This window comes from Rosa chinensis, chromosome 4 (assembly GCF_002994745.2).
Source record: "Rosa chinensis cultivar Old Blush chromosome 4, RchiOBHm-V2, whole genome shotgun sequence".
NCBI classification, from domain to species: Eukaryota; Viridiplantae; Streptophyta; class Magnoliopsida; order Rosales; family Rosaceae; genus Rosa; species Rosa chinensis.
Window position 1 is genome coordinate 7740597 of NC_037091.1, and position 13540 is coordinate 7754136.

Consider the following 13540-nt stretch of genomic DNA (forward strand, 5'->3'; position numbering starts at 1 on the left):
ACTAGAGTATAGATCATCTCTGCAAATTTTCAGCCAAATTGATGATCGTTAATGTATCTAACTCGCTTAAACCAATGGATGGTTGTCAACCTGAACTCGCTTAAACCAATGGATGGTTGTCAACCTGAACTCGCTTAAACCAATGGATGGTTGTCAACCTGAACCTAAAAACTGAACGGTCGAGATATGGATGTGCGACCGAAAAGTGACCAAAAACTCGAACTTCACAAGTTAATTTCAAAGCGGAGCTCTGCTCTGGATAGGATCTGTATATATATATATATATATATATATATATATATATATATATATATGTACTAGTGTATAGATCATTTTTGCAAATTTTCAGCCAAAATGATGATCGTTAAGACATTGATAACTGCTTTAAAACTAGTACGGTTCAAGTTGACAAATTCAGTCCGTCCATTGGTTTAAGCGAGTTACATACCTTAACGATTATTAATTTGGCTGAAAATTTACAGAGATGATCTATACACTAGTACCTAAAAAATGAACGGTCGAGATGTGGATATGCGACCGAAAAGTGACCCAAAACTCGAACGTCACATGTTAATTTCAAAGCGGAGCTCCGCTCTGGATAAAATCTGTATATATATATATATATATATATATGCTGCAGCTCAGCTAAGGGCACGACGGAGCGGCGGGGCTTGCAGGATGGAGGCCAGGGGTCGGACGGACCGGTCTGCAGTTGGTGGAGTCACCGGCGACGTGGTTGTAGCGCTGCCCAGAAACCTGCAATTGCAGGTGAGGTCGTTGCCCAGAAACCTGCAACCACGATCTCCTCCGACCTCGATCGCTGCCCAAAAGATGTCTGGGATGCCTCCGGCCTCCTTTAGGCAAGCCCCGCCGCCCCGTCACCGCCTGAAAGCTGCTGCAGCAGCGCCATCCGTACTTTAGTGAAAGTGCGGACGTCCTCTTTGGAACCCGCCTGTATATATATATATATATATATATATATATATATATATATATGTTTAACTAAACATTTAACTTGGTCGGCGGCGCTGCACCGAACCTGTGCACAGATTTTGGGTTGGCGATGGTGTTTGGGCTGGGCTTGGGGCACCCTTCTCTGCTGGGCCTTGAGCTGGACTTCCTCTCTCTTAGAGCTGCCCTCTAGGGCTTTTATTTTGGGCTGGGGTGTTTTCCCTACGCCCATTCCTATGTTTTTAGTTTTTCTAATTAAAATAATTTCTTTTTAGGAACCTAAGCACTTTTGTGCACCCTATGTACCTCTAGCGCCTCAGGAGTAGTACCGAAAGAGGACTCTCACTATGTCTACGTACTTAATTGTCTAATGAGTAGGTCTATAGCTATGTACCATTGTGGGTATTACCACTAGCTTATTGTCTACGGCGGAAGGGTATGTACCGGCCTATTCTGCCTTGTGATGCAATATATTGACACCCGATTTGGGTTTGATTCAAAAAAAAAAAAAAAACATTTAACTTGAATACCTCGGCCCTTAGAATATATAAAAATATTTTTCCAATTAAGTTCCATACTACTGTCATGTCTTTCATGTTTCAACTAATCTCATCAAATCATAAACATAGTTTAGGGGTCTTCAACTTTGTTGGTCCTTTTTTTTTCTTTCTTCTTCACAGATCATGTTGTTGCTAATCTGATAGTAAAATGCAGGGAAACTTGGCGGAAAAGAATGGAAACCAAAACGCCCTTCAATTTACCAGAAAAGTTTGTTCATGGGGAGAATACAACAATTGAAATGTAGTGTAGCAGTGTAGCTTGACACGCAAGCAAAAATATAAGTATAGTCCACAGCAGAAATGGGATTTCTAGATTTCAACCAAGTCATGAAATTAATCAAATATCATGAAAACCTCAAGAACAGTGGATAGGCACATTTACCATCAGTAAACTGATCATGACATATAAGTGATATAACCAAAACATGTGGCAATCCTAGTCAAAGCTTACCAGATTCCGAATCCAAAACACAAGCTGCAAACAACAAAATGGTCTCCGGCAATTCAGGCAACCAAGACCGTCTCCAACAGCTCAAGGCCTTTGACGAATCCAAAGCTGGTGTCAAAGGGATCGTTGATGCCGGCATCACCAAAATCCCACCAATTTTTGTCCGGCCTCCGGCAGATTACGCCGGCGGGGATCAAGTTCCAGGCGAGACAACCAAAACCCAGTTCAGTATCCCGGTGGTGGACCTCGCTGACACTGCCGGCAGGCGAGCGCAGGTTATCGACGGAGTGCGGCGGGCGGCGGAGAGCGTAGGGTTCTTCCAGGTGGTGAACCATGGAATACCCAAGAGAGTGTTGGAGGGGATGTTGGAGGCGGCGCGTGGGTTCCACGAGCTGCCGAGGGAAGCGAAGGCTGAGTACTATAGTAGGGAGCTGATGAGGAAGGTCAAGTTTGGGAGCAACTTTGATTTGTATCAGTCGAGATTTGCTAATTGGAGGGACAGCTTGTTTTGTGTCATGGGTCCTGAGCCTCTTGATCCTCAAGAGTTGCCTCTGGTTTGCAGGTATGATCCATCATAATCTTCTTAATTTTTTTTACTTATAGTGTTCAACTTTGGGTTAAAATTATTTTACATCCCTGTGTTTACAGTACTATAGTCACTTAAGAAGTTTGGTGATTCCCACATTATAGTTTGCACATTTGGTCATGGTCTTTCTAAGTTTTAGTCTAGTCGTCTGTAGTCTTGGTTACTTTTGTCAAGCTTCGTAAAATTGGGGTCTAATCTCGCATGTAAGCCTATGATGATGTTGGCATATCCTGCTAACCTGATGGTAAGTCATATGAACTCTCACATTGTGTTGTATTTGGTTTATTCATAAACACCGACCAAAAAAATCGATGTAAAAGGTAGACTCAATTTGCCTATAATGGTGTGAGGTGGTCTAGAATGTGTCTCCTCTTGCATTGCTGGACTTGTCACTAATCTGTAGAGCATGTTTATATAGACACAGGTAGACACGGTTTGGAAAGAGTCTCTAACTTGTAGAAACATTGTGTTGATTATATTGTAATAGATGGGGGTCGGTGATTTGTGAGAAGTTCAAATTTGGTTCTAGACTTCTAGTGAAATGGCGGAAAACATGACTCACCCCAGTTGGTATAATTGAAGTGTGATTTATCTAATTGGCAGAGACATTACCATGGAGTATTCAGATCAAGTTCACAAACTAGGTGTGACGTTGTTTGAGTTGCTATCTGAGGCACTTGGGCTCAAACCGGACCACCTTTTAGAATTGGATTGTGCAAAGGGGCATCTTATTCTTAGTCACTACTATCCACCATGCCCTGAGCCTGAACTGACTTTGGGCACAACCAAACACTCTGATCCGGATTTTCTCACCATTCTACTTCAAGACCATATTGGTGGCCTCCAAGTTCTGTGTCAAAACCAATGGATTGATGTTCCTCCTGTTCCTGGAGCTTTAGTGGTCAACATTGGAGATCTCTTGCAGGCAAGCCCTCTCTATATTAGTATTTGATGGCAGCTAAATTTTTTACCAAAAAAAAAGACAGCAAAATTTGGTAATATACAGACATTTTGCCATACATACATTTCTACATTTTGAACCACTACTGTTAAAGTTGCCATCTCCCATCGTTTATAATTCATTCGAGTGTCATTACTCATTGCATGTTTCTGATAAACCTCCAAACAGAAGTAGACCAGGATTTCTAGTGGTACCTTGGGACAATAATCACACGACAATCATCTGATCCTTTAATGAATGAGCCTGCCTTGTCCCATGTACAAGGAACTCAATTCCAGTGAATTGAACTGAACTGAGGTCTCTGTGATATATGCATTTTTGTGCATAGATTCGAAGGAGGATCACTCTAGGACATCATAACTTGGGTGTCGTTTTTACTTATATAAGAAGCTGATATAACAGAATGTGAAAGGCACAAATATCTGAAAACTGAAACTAGATAGTTCTGTACTTCTGTTGTTACTAGAACTCATTGAGAGACTGTTCTGTTGTATTTTCTTGCAGCTTATATCCAATGACAGATTCAAAAGCGTAGAGCATCAAGTGCTTGCCAACCTCGAAGGACCAAGAGTATCTATTGCTTGCTTTTTCACCTTGCATCTTTATCCATCAACAAGGTTGTACGGCCCCATAAACGAATTGCTGTCAGAAAATCATCCCCCTGTATACAGAGAAACCTCACTTCAAGACTTCATTGCTTACTATGATGGAAAAGGGCTTGATGGGAACTCTGCACTAACACATTTCAAGTGCCAAAGGTAACAATGAAGAATGGTACGTTGTGGCTCTTGGCATATGTTTGTATGGCTTGTACTGTAACAACTAAATATATAGGTTTTACATATAAAGATACCAGCTTACCCTTCCCATCTGTTCTGTTCTTGAAGTTTATACTTCAATTAAAATGCTGATACATCTCTCAAGAATTATTGTGATGTCATCATAACCATCACAATTTTTTTTGAAATTCGAGTTTTGATGCTGTCAAAAGCTATTACTCATTTTATCTTGAAGAAAAACATGGTGAAAAAGATAGATAGCTTCACTGTGTGTAAATTAAGAGGGGCAAAGTCCCAGTGATAGAAGTTTTGACAAATTCCCTGTAATTACAAGAACTCTTCTTTCTCAAGACAGAACTCTTCTTTCTCAAGTCTTGAGGACCCTGCTGATCTCAGCTTTTTATGTATTTTACGATTCAGCCAATCCCGTTCACATGTTTTGAATTTAGCTAATTGGGTGGTTATGTTTTACCCACAATCGTCATTTCCGTGAATTTAAGGAAAAAAAAAAAAACAAAAAAAAAAAAAAAAATTCTTACATACGGCAGCAGCACGGCCACATGGTGCGGCTGCCTAATTAGAACCCACCAAAAATTTCTTTCATTCCGAAACTGCCCCTTTTTTAAAGTGAAATACCCCCCTGCTAAGAGTATGATTGGTCAGCCCGTAGTACCACATGCTCCTTGCGTCTGCCGTACGCAAGACTTTCTCTGAAAACAATTGGTGGCTTGTGCGCTTGCGTGGCTTAATGTTAGCCACCTCATAACAAGTAACTACCAGCTGAATCTGCATACAATTATCCTTGCCTTTTAGTGCTTGAGCTATCAAACACCTTCAATCCTTGTACTGATTACTGAACATGTCATGGAAGTCTCAGGCGAAACTCAATCTGCTGAATACAACCGAGCTCAAGAGGTAAAGAGTTTCGATGATACAAAGGCTGGAGTCAAAGGCCTTGTAGATGCAGGCATAGGCAAAGTCCCAAAGATATTCATAGCACCATCTAATGATCATGCTGATTTTCCAACATGTCAGCAACCAAATTTGCAAATTCCTGTCATAAATCTCGGTGGCCTCTACGGTGATCGCCACAAGGAGATTGTTAATGAAGTTCGGATTGCATCCGAGACATGGGGTTTCTTCCAAGTGGTCAATCATGGAGTTCCATTGAATGTGCTTGAAGATATGATCCAAGGCGTAAGGAGGTTTAATGAGCAAGATCTTGAGGCGAAGAAAGAGTTCTATAGTCGTGATCTAAAGAGAACTGTGAGATTCAATAGCAATTACGATCTCTACCAGTCAAAAGCAGCTAATTGGAGGGACACTTTGGCTTTTACCAAGCCCGCAGTTGATCATGAACCCCAAGAACTCCCTCAAGTTTGTAGGTATTTTCTTAGTAACACTGTCAATTTTATTAGTTGTTGTATTGAGTGAAACTTTTTTGTTACTTATTGTGGATCTTTAAACTTTCATGACCTCATGCTGTATGCTCGTGATGTTAATTATCTGAACATTTAGGGACGTTTCATCGTAATCTATTTGAAGACCATATCGTTTTTGAAAATGACCGATCGATTTAGCTAAATTGCTATGAGACTCTTATGTCAGATAGATCCAAATAATACTCTTATCTGGTAATGCAGTCCAGCCCTTTTACGCAGGACAACATACACACGTCATAAAGAGTTTAATAAATGTTGTGCAAATCCTTTGAGTCACTTAACCGAAAAGTCTAGCTAGAACAACTTTTTACATATTTGTTCATTCAAAAAATGCAGAGAAGTAGCACTTGAGTACACAAACCATGTCATAGAGTTGGCAGATCAACTCTTTGGATTATTATCAGAGGCTCTGGAACTCAAACCGGATTACCTAACAAGGTAAATGGAGTGTGCTAAGTTTTATACCTGTGTCTGCCACTACTATCCAGCATGCCCTGAACCAGAGCTAACTTTGGGAACTAGCAAGCATTCAGATCCAGCGTTTCTCACAATCCTTCTTCAAGACAAAATCGGTGGCCTTCAAGTCCTTCATGACAATCAGTGGGTTAACGTTGAACCCATTTCAGGAGGCTTAGTAATAAACATAGGGGACTTTCTCCAGGCTATATCAAATGACAGGCTCAAGAGTGTTCAACATAGAGTGCTCACCAACTGTGTCGGTCCACGAGTTTCTGTAGCTTATTTTTTTAAAGGAGAGACTGCTGCCAAGTCTTATGGTCCGATCAAAGAGCTTATATCAGATGAAAACCCTCCTCTGTACAAGGATTTCTCCATAGATGAGTACCATGGCAAGTTCTTTTCTCAAGGGCTTGATGAGAGGTCTGGACTTGACCAGTTCAAGCTATGAAGCTAGCTACTTCCACTGGCTCAAATTTTCAATTTGAAATATGTGTCGCTGAATGAAGTTCCATTCTGGTAAAATAAAGTTCTAAAGCTAACAACTTAAAATAGAACTTGTGGCTCTTAGCATATGTTCTGTCAATCTCTCAGTTTGGCTTGTATTGTAAGAATGTGAGGGGTACCAACATGTCTTTTGAACTTTGTATTACTAGTTACAAGAGAAACTCACTTGTTATGATCTAAAGATGCAAAGCTTTCCGAGCTGGCTCGAAGTTCGTACTTGGAATGAAACAGCTCTCCCAGACTTAATATGATGCCCTAATAACCATCACAAATTCTGTGAAAATCAGACTTTTGGTACAGTAAGAATAGTTACTTTTCCATTTTCCAAGTAGAATACATGCATGGTTAAAGAAATAGGTAGTTGCAGCCTATGTGTATATTTGAAGAGTGACCACAATCGGTTTCCAATAACAGACATTTTTACCAAATATTTTGAATGTCTTGTCTTAGCTGTGTCTTAGCGAGAGAGGTTATTACATGCCAGATTAGATTTGGCAAAGTGAACTGATCCTTTAAATGACATGAAACCAAGTCTATGGCTTATGAGTCATAATCAATATTATGAGAAATCTTAACTATCTGTAATTTGGTCTCTATTAAGTTTTAGCCAATTGGAACATTGTGTTTTTCTCAAAGTAATCGAATTGCCTTTAGTTCCTTTTGATCTGAGGTCTTGACGCAGTCGGAAAGATCACCTAAGGTTTATAAGCAATAAGCCTAAAACAAAGGTTCTGGAGTCCACTAGAGATAAAAGAGAAAATTCTCAATTTGATTGATAATATGATAAAAGATAGGTTCTGCAGTCGTTTAAGGTTGCTTATATATGAGAAAAGAAACTCTAGGGCGACTAACAATGAAACCCTAAAGCCCACAGGTAAAAACAAAACAAATCCAAAACAAACTAGGAAACCTAAAATTCTGAAAAACAGTAAATTGCAATTTTGAGGCCTTAACGACCCCGAAAGCCCGAAAAAGCCCACACGTCATGGCGAAGTGGCAAGTTTTGTTCCTGGTATCGTTCCCTTTCCGGAAAGCTATAGCAATCTTGATTCGGACACCGAATGCCAAAGTTGCAGCATACCGGGTTTTCTTCTTTTTCCATGATCGAGCTGTTCTTCAATTTGAATTGCCATTCGTTCTACATCAGTCTCCTCCACCTCCGAAGAACTCGACCCCGAGTTCTCTTCAGGATAAAGAACCTCATCTTCACGAAACTCATGCAGATCAGCCACATTAAAGGTGTTAGAAATGCCCATGGAATCAGGAAGTGCAACAACATAAGCATTGTCGTTGATCTTCCTCAACACCTTAAAAGGACCATATTTTCTTGGCTTCAGCTTGTTGTAGGTACCAACAGAAAACCTCTCCTTCCTTAGAAACACCATCACGTCGCCACCCTCTTGGAACAGTTTAACTCTTCAATCTTTGTCAGCTGTAGCTTTATACTTAGCATTAGTTTCTTCTAACTTGGTCTTAACTTCTTCTCTAACAGTTTGCACATCCTTAGCGATGCCTTCAGCAAAAACACTAACACTAGGAACTTTAGGAAGCTTCACTAAATCAACCACATGTCGAGGACCAGCAGTATAAACTAATGAGAATGGTGACTCCCCTGTTGCACTATGCACAACACTGTTATAAGCAAACTCCACCTATGGCAAAGCATAATCCCACTATTTGGGCCTATCTCCACAAACACTCCAAACCATGTTACCCAAAGTTCTGTTAGTAACCTCTGTCTGCCCATCAGTTTGAGGATGAGCAGTGCTGCTACTATTCAAAACTGTTCCAAACATTCTCCACAATGTAATCTAGAAGTGACTAAGGAACTTCATGTCTCTATCAGAAGTAATGGACTTGGGCACTCCATGCAAATGAACCACCTCCCTGAAAAACAGTTTGGCTATATTGGAAGCATCAGCAGTCTTCTTACAAGATATAAAGTGCGCCATCTTGGAGAACCTGTCAACTACCACAAACACAGAATCCACATCCCTTTGGGTACAGGGTAATCCCAACACAAAGTCCATAGCAAGATCCTACCAAATATCTGCAGGAATAGGTAAAGGTAAATAAAGACCAGTATTTTGGGACTGGCCCCTAGAAACCTGGTAGGTGTAGCACTTCCTCACAATAGCTCCTACATCCTTCTTCAGCTGTGGCCAGAATTACCTCTCCTCAAGGCTAGTAATAGTTTTACCTTGGCCCAAGTGTCCACTCAAACCCCCTCCATGCAGATTTCTGATCAGTTTCTCCCTCAATGAGGAACTAGGAGTACAAAGCCGATTGCCCTTGAATAAATAACCATCACTCACATAGAAATCTGCAATTGCATGATTACTACTGCAGTTGGCCCAAATCTCCTTAAAATCAACTTCTTCCTCATATAAGTCCTTCAAGAGATCAAAACCCACAATCTCTTGAGCTAAAGTGACCAGCAAGGAAGCCCTCCTACTCAAAGCATCAGCCACCCTATTAAGAGTACCAGATTTATGCTAAATTACAAAAGGAAATTTCTGCAGAAAACTCACCCATCTTGTATGCATTTTGTTCACAGTTTTCTGACTATTAAGGTACTTCAAGGCCTAATGATCAATGAACAATACAAATTCTCTCCGGATTAGGTAGTGCTCCCATTGCTTCAATGCCCAGAACACTGCAAAAAATTCCTGATCATAAGTACTCCACTTCTGATGAGCTTCGCTCAATTTTTCACTAAAGAATGCTACTGGTCTCTTGTGACAACACAGCACCTACTCCCACGCCACTAGAATCAAATTCTACCTCAAACACCTTGTTGAAATTGGGAAGAGAAAAAACTGGTGCAGTACAAAGTTTCTTCTTGATTAAAGCGAAACTCTTTTCTTTTCTTCTCCCCACTGGAATTTGCCTTTCTTCAAACATTCAGTAATAGGAGCAGTAATGGTACTGAAATTTCTTACAAATCTCCTGTAGAAAGTAGCCAAACCATGGAAGCTTCTCACCTCAGAAACTGTTTTTGGGGCTGGCCATTCTCTTATAGCTCGTATCTTCTCTTCATCAACCTGAATGGCTTCTTCTCCAACCACAAAACCTAGAAACAACAGCTTGCTGGTGCAGAAAGTACACTTTTTCAGGTTAATGTACATTTTATTTTCCTGTAGAGCTCCCAAATCCTACCTCGAATATACCAGATGTTCCTATTTGGTCCTGCTATATATCAATATGTCATCAAAATACATCACGAAAAAAGAACCAATAAAAGGACGAAGAACCTAGTTCATAAGCCTCATAAAGGTGCTGGGTGCATTAGACAACCTGAATGGCATCACCATCCACTCATATAACCCATCCTTGCTCTTAAAGGATGTCTTCCACTCATCCCCTGGCTTTATTCGAATCTGGTGGTAATCATTTTGAAGATCTATCTTTGTAAACACCTTGGAACCCTCCAGATCATCAAGCATGTCCTCCAAACGAGGAATAGGAAACTTGTACTTCACAGTTATCTTATTTATAGCCCTACTATCAACACACATCCGCCATTGATTACCATTTTTAGGAACAAGGAGGACTGGAACTACACAAAGACTCATACTTTCATGAATGAACCCTTTCTTTAGAAAGTCTTCGATCGGCTCCCTCAAAATCTCATTCTCCTTAGGACTCATGCATTAATGGGGCAGATTTAGCAAACTAGCTCCAGGAACCAAATCAATCTGATGCTGAATGTCCCTTATATGTGGTAACTCATTGGGTAGCTCATCTGAGATCAACTCAAACTCTCTCAACATATTCTGCACTTCCTTAGGGATCACTATATCTTCCTTTTCTGCAGTCAACAACCCTTTAATCACCACTGGACAAATAACTTCAGATTCTTTAAAGGCTTCCTCCATCTCAAATTCACTGGTAGACAAGGTCAAAAAACTCTCCCCTTTCTCTACATCAGATCTCTCAAATTGAGAAACAGGAGCCATGGCAATTTTATGACTATTCCACATAAACATCATCACATTATCTCTACCTTTGTAAGTCACATCCACATCATATTGCCAGGGTCGCCCAAATAAAATATGACAAGCATCCATATTGATAATATCACACAGAACTTCATCTTTATAATGCTTACTAATGGATACCGGTATTTTGCATGACTCAGCAACTCGAACTTGTGGACCTTTCTTGACCCATCCCAGAGAATAAGGTGCTTTATGAGGTTGTGTAGGTAATCGCAAATACTCCACCAATTTTATGGCTACGAAATTTTTGCAGCTCCCATTATCCATAATTAGATTTCACACTTTGTTTTTAATGGAACAAAGTGATCTGAAAATATTGCGCCGCTGCCCATCTTCCTTAGGAGTTAATAAGATCCTCTCCAACACAATATTAATCTTCCACCGCAGACTCAGCACCTTCATATTCATCACCTCTTCCAACTTCTTCATCATCTTCATCATAATCATCTATAAGAGCAGATTGTCTCCTCTCAGGACACACATTAGACCTATGTCCAGGCTTGTTGCATGTACAGCAGAGTTCTGTTGTAGGCCTCTCATAAGGATTATTAGGCTTCTGATTTGGGACCCTATTTTGAGCACCACTGGAATTGCTAGAACCGCTAGCCCCTTTAAAAGGAGGATTAGAAGCCCTAGGAGCACCCTCTGTATTTTGTTGTATGGCTTTCCCTTGCCAGCTGAGGAGTTCACCAACTCTATGCTCCTTTGAGAGATATACCTTTGGAAAGAAGAAGCTTGTGAAGGCTTCTCTAATAGTTATGCTTTCAATGCTTGATACGCCCAAAATAGACGCTCAATTTAACCCTGCAAGAATGTAGTCGTCAGTAGTAAAGGATAAGCAAGGATCGTTCGATGCCAGAGATTGAGGGTAACAATATTATTCACACAAAAGAAAACAAAACAAAACAAAACTAACACTAAAGAAAACGTCACACACAAAAAGAGAAGAGAAAAAGATGGAGGGACAGAGAGGAGGATTGTAGAGGCGTTGCAATCCTGAAACACACTAAACTGGGGGTTTTTGGGTTTTTAATGAAAATAAACAGAAAATAAAGTAAAGAAAAACGATTTTGAGTTTAAGGTTTGAAAAGATATGGATGAAGATGTTAGGAACTCGGAAATCCACCACCAAAATATGCTTGAGACAAATTTATCATCCTAGTTTCAATTACTAAGTCGTGAAAAAGGTTTCAATCAAGAACAAACCATGAAGCATGCGTGAGTTCTTATTACTTCCCTAGATTACTTAAGCAAGATGAACGCACCATTACTAAGCCTTTAGAATAAACAATCAAGGTATAGAACGCTATCCTATCAACAATTTATTCTAAGCATTAATCACATATAGAAGTTTGATTGAACAAGTATGCAAAACTAGTGTGGAACGCCTACCTAGCATGCAATCCTTTTTTTTTGGTTTCACCTATTGTCCTATAGGTTTTACAACCATTGAAACAAGCATTATTAACCGTTTAGGAGATTAAAATACCTATTTCTAGCCCCACTTACAAGTTCATAATGTTCTATGCACGCGTTCATGAACATAAACAAGTAAGAGTTATCTGTAAACCAAAACCAAATAAACAATTTCACAACAAAGCAATCACAAAAATAGGAATCAAAATATTGTCAAAAACATATCTTAGGGGCTTCAAACCTCGCCCCTAACAAAAGTAGATTAGCCACACATTGTCTCAAAATTCACAACTAGAAACATATAAGTTTGAATTACAAGAAAATAAAAACCGTAAATGGCAGAAGATGAGAGCCACGAATTCACTTTTAGGCAGCCTTGAACGCAAGAACCCCCCTCAAGATGGTACACGGCAAGGCTTGATGAAGATGGATGATGGTGTGCACGGTTTTTGCTCTTAGAGGACTTCGGAATTTCAAGATTTTGTGTGCTAGGGTTTATGGCAGAAGATGGCGCTGTGGGGTTGTTATTTTTCAACGTTTGCAGAAGCCCTATGTGTATGTGGAGCACCCTCAAGATTCCTTTTCCAATTCTGCTTTGAAAACCTCCCCTAGTTGCTTGAGGATTACTCTGATTGGTGCACAATTAAATGATTTCCAAGCCATAATAATCTTCTAAAAATCTTGAGGAATCCTTATAGGACTCTCCTTCATATTTGCAGCAGCAATAACCTTCCAAAAATGCCCAAGAAATCCGTCCATAGAATTTTTCTGCCAAACTGTCTTGTTTTGACTAGGATTCAATTTCTGACTCTGAAGCTTCATTCTTGGACTAGGAACGACTTCGTCTTGACAATTTTCTGGATGGTTATTGACTCCCACGTTTTCTATGACATCATATCTTCTAGATTGATCAACAACCTTCTGGAAGAACTCCAAGAAAATCGCCGGAAAAGATCTCCCAAAAAGCTTCGTGAAAAGCTGACAGTTTCTGCCTTATTGGGAAGCCTACTTTGAATTTGATTTCCTGCTGCCTCGTTGATGCTTCTGACCAGTTCTTTAGCTCTAGTTAAAATATAACATCATCTATTCAAATATTGTGGGCCCTTTCTTCAAAGTAGCAATTGGAATGATGCAAGAATTGCTCCTCAAAACCGTTCCCAGAAAGCTGATTCTGAAACTGTAATTTTCTGCTTTGCAGCAACTGTTTTGCACAATGAATTCCGTGGACTTCCCTAGTAATTTCTGGCCAAAAGGTTGATCAAATTGGTCCTCTGCATCAGTACTTCATTATCCATGGCTCCATTGCTCCCTTTCAGCTCCTATTTCTCTTGAATCACTCCATGAACTACCTAAAAAGAAAACAAAGTTAAAATTGACTTTTTAAAGGAAATAACTAAGAAAAGTGTAAGGGATTTCACACTATATTCGTCGCA

The 13540-nt window shown here is 40.0% G+C and overlaps 1 protein-coding gene and 1 pseudogene across 1 annotated transcript; one reads left to right on the forward strand and one right to left on the reverse strand.

Annotated features, from left to right (window-relative positions):
- The first annotated feature begins 1911 nt into the window (after window positions 1-1911).
- On the forward strand, window positions 1912-6941 carry LOC112197519 (annotated as a pseudogene).
- Window positions 6942-10343: 3402 nt separating this feature from the next.
- Window positions 10344-10958, reverse strand: LOC112198723. Its single transcript, XM_024339846.1, has one exon. The coding sequence runs from the start codon at window positions 10956-10958 to the stop codon at window positions 10344-10346; it is 615 nt and encodes a 204-aa protein (XP_024195614.1).
- Window positions 10959-13540: the final 2582 nt, after the last annotated feature.

Bases quoted from the DNA above. Each gene is read 5' to 3' on its own strand.
- LOC112198723 (XM_024339846.1), bottom strand. From the start codon at position 10,958: ATGGATAATGGGAGCTGCAAAAATTTCGTAGCCATAAAATTGGTGGAG.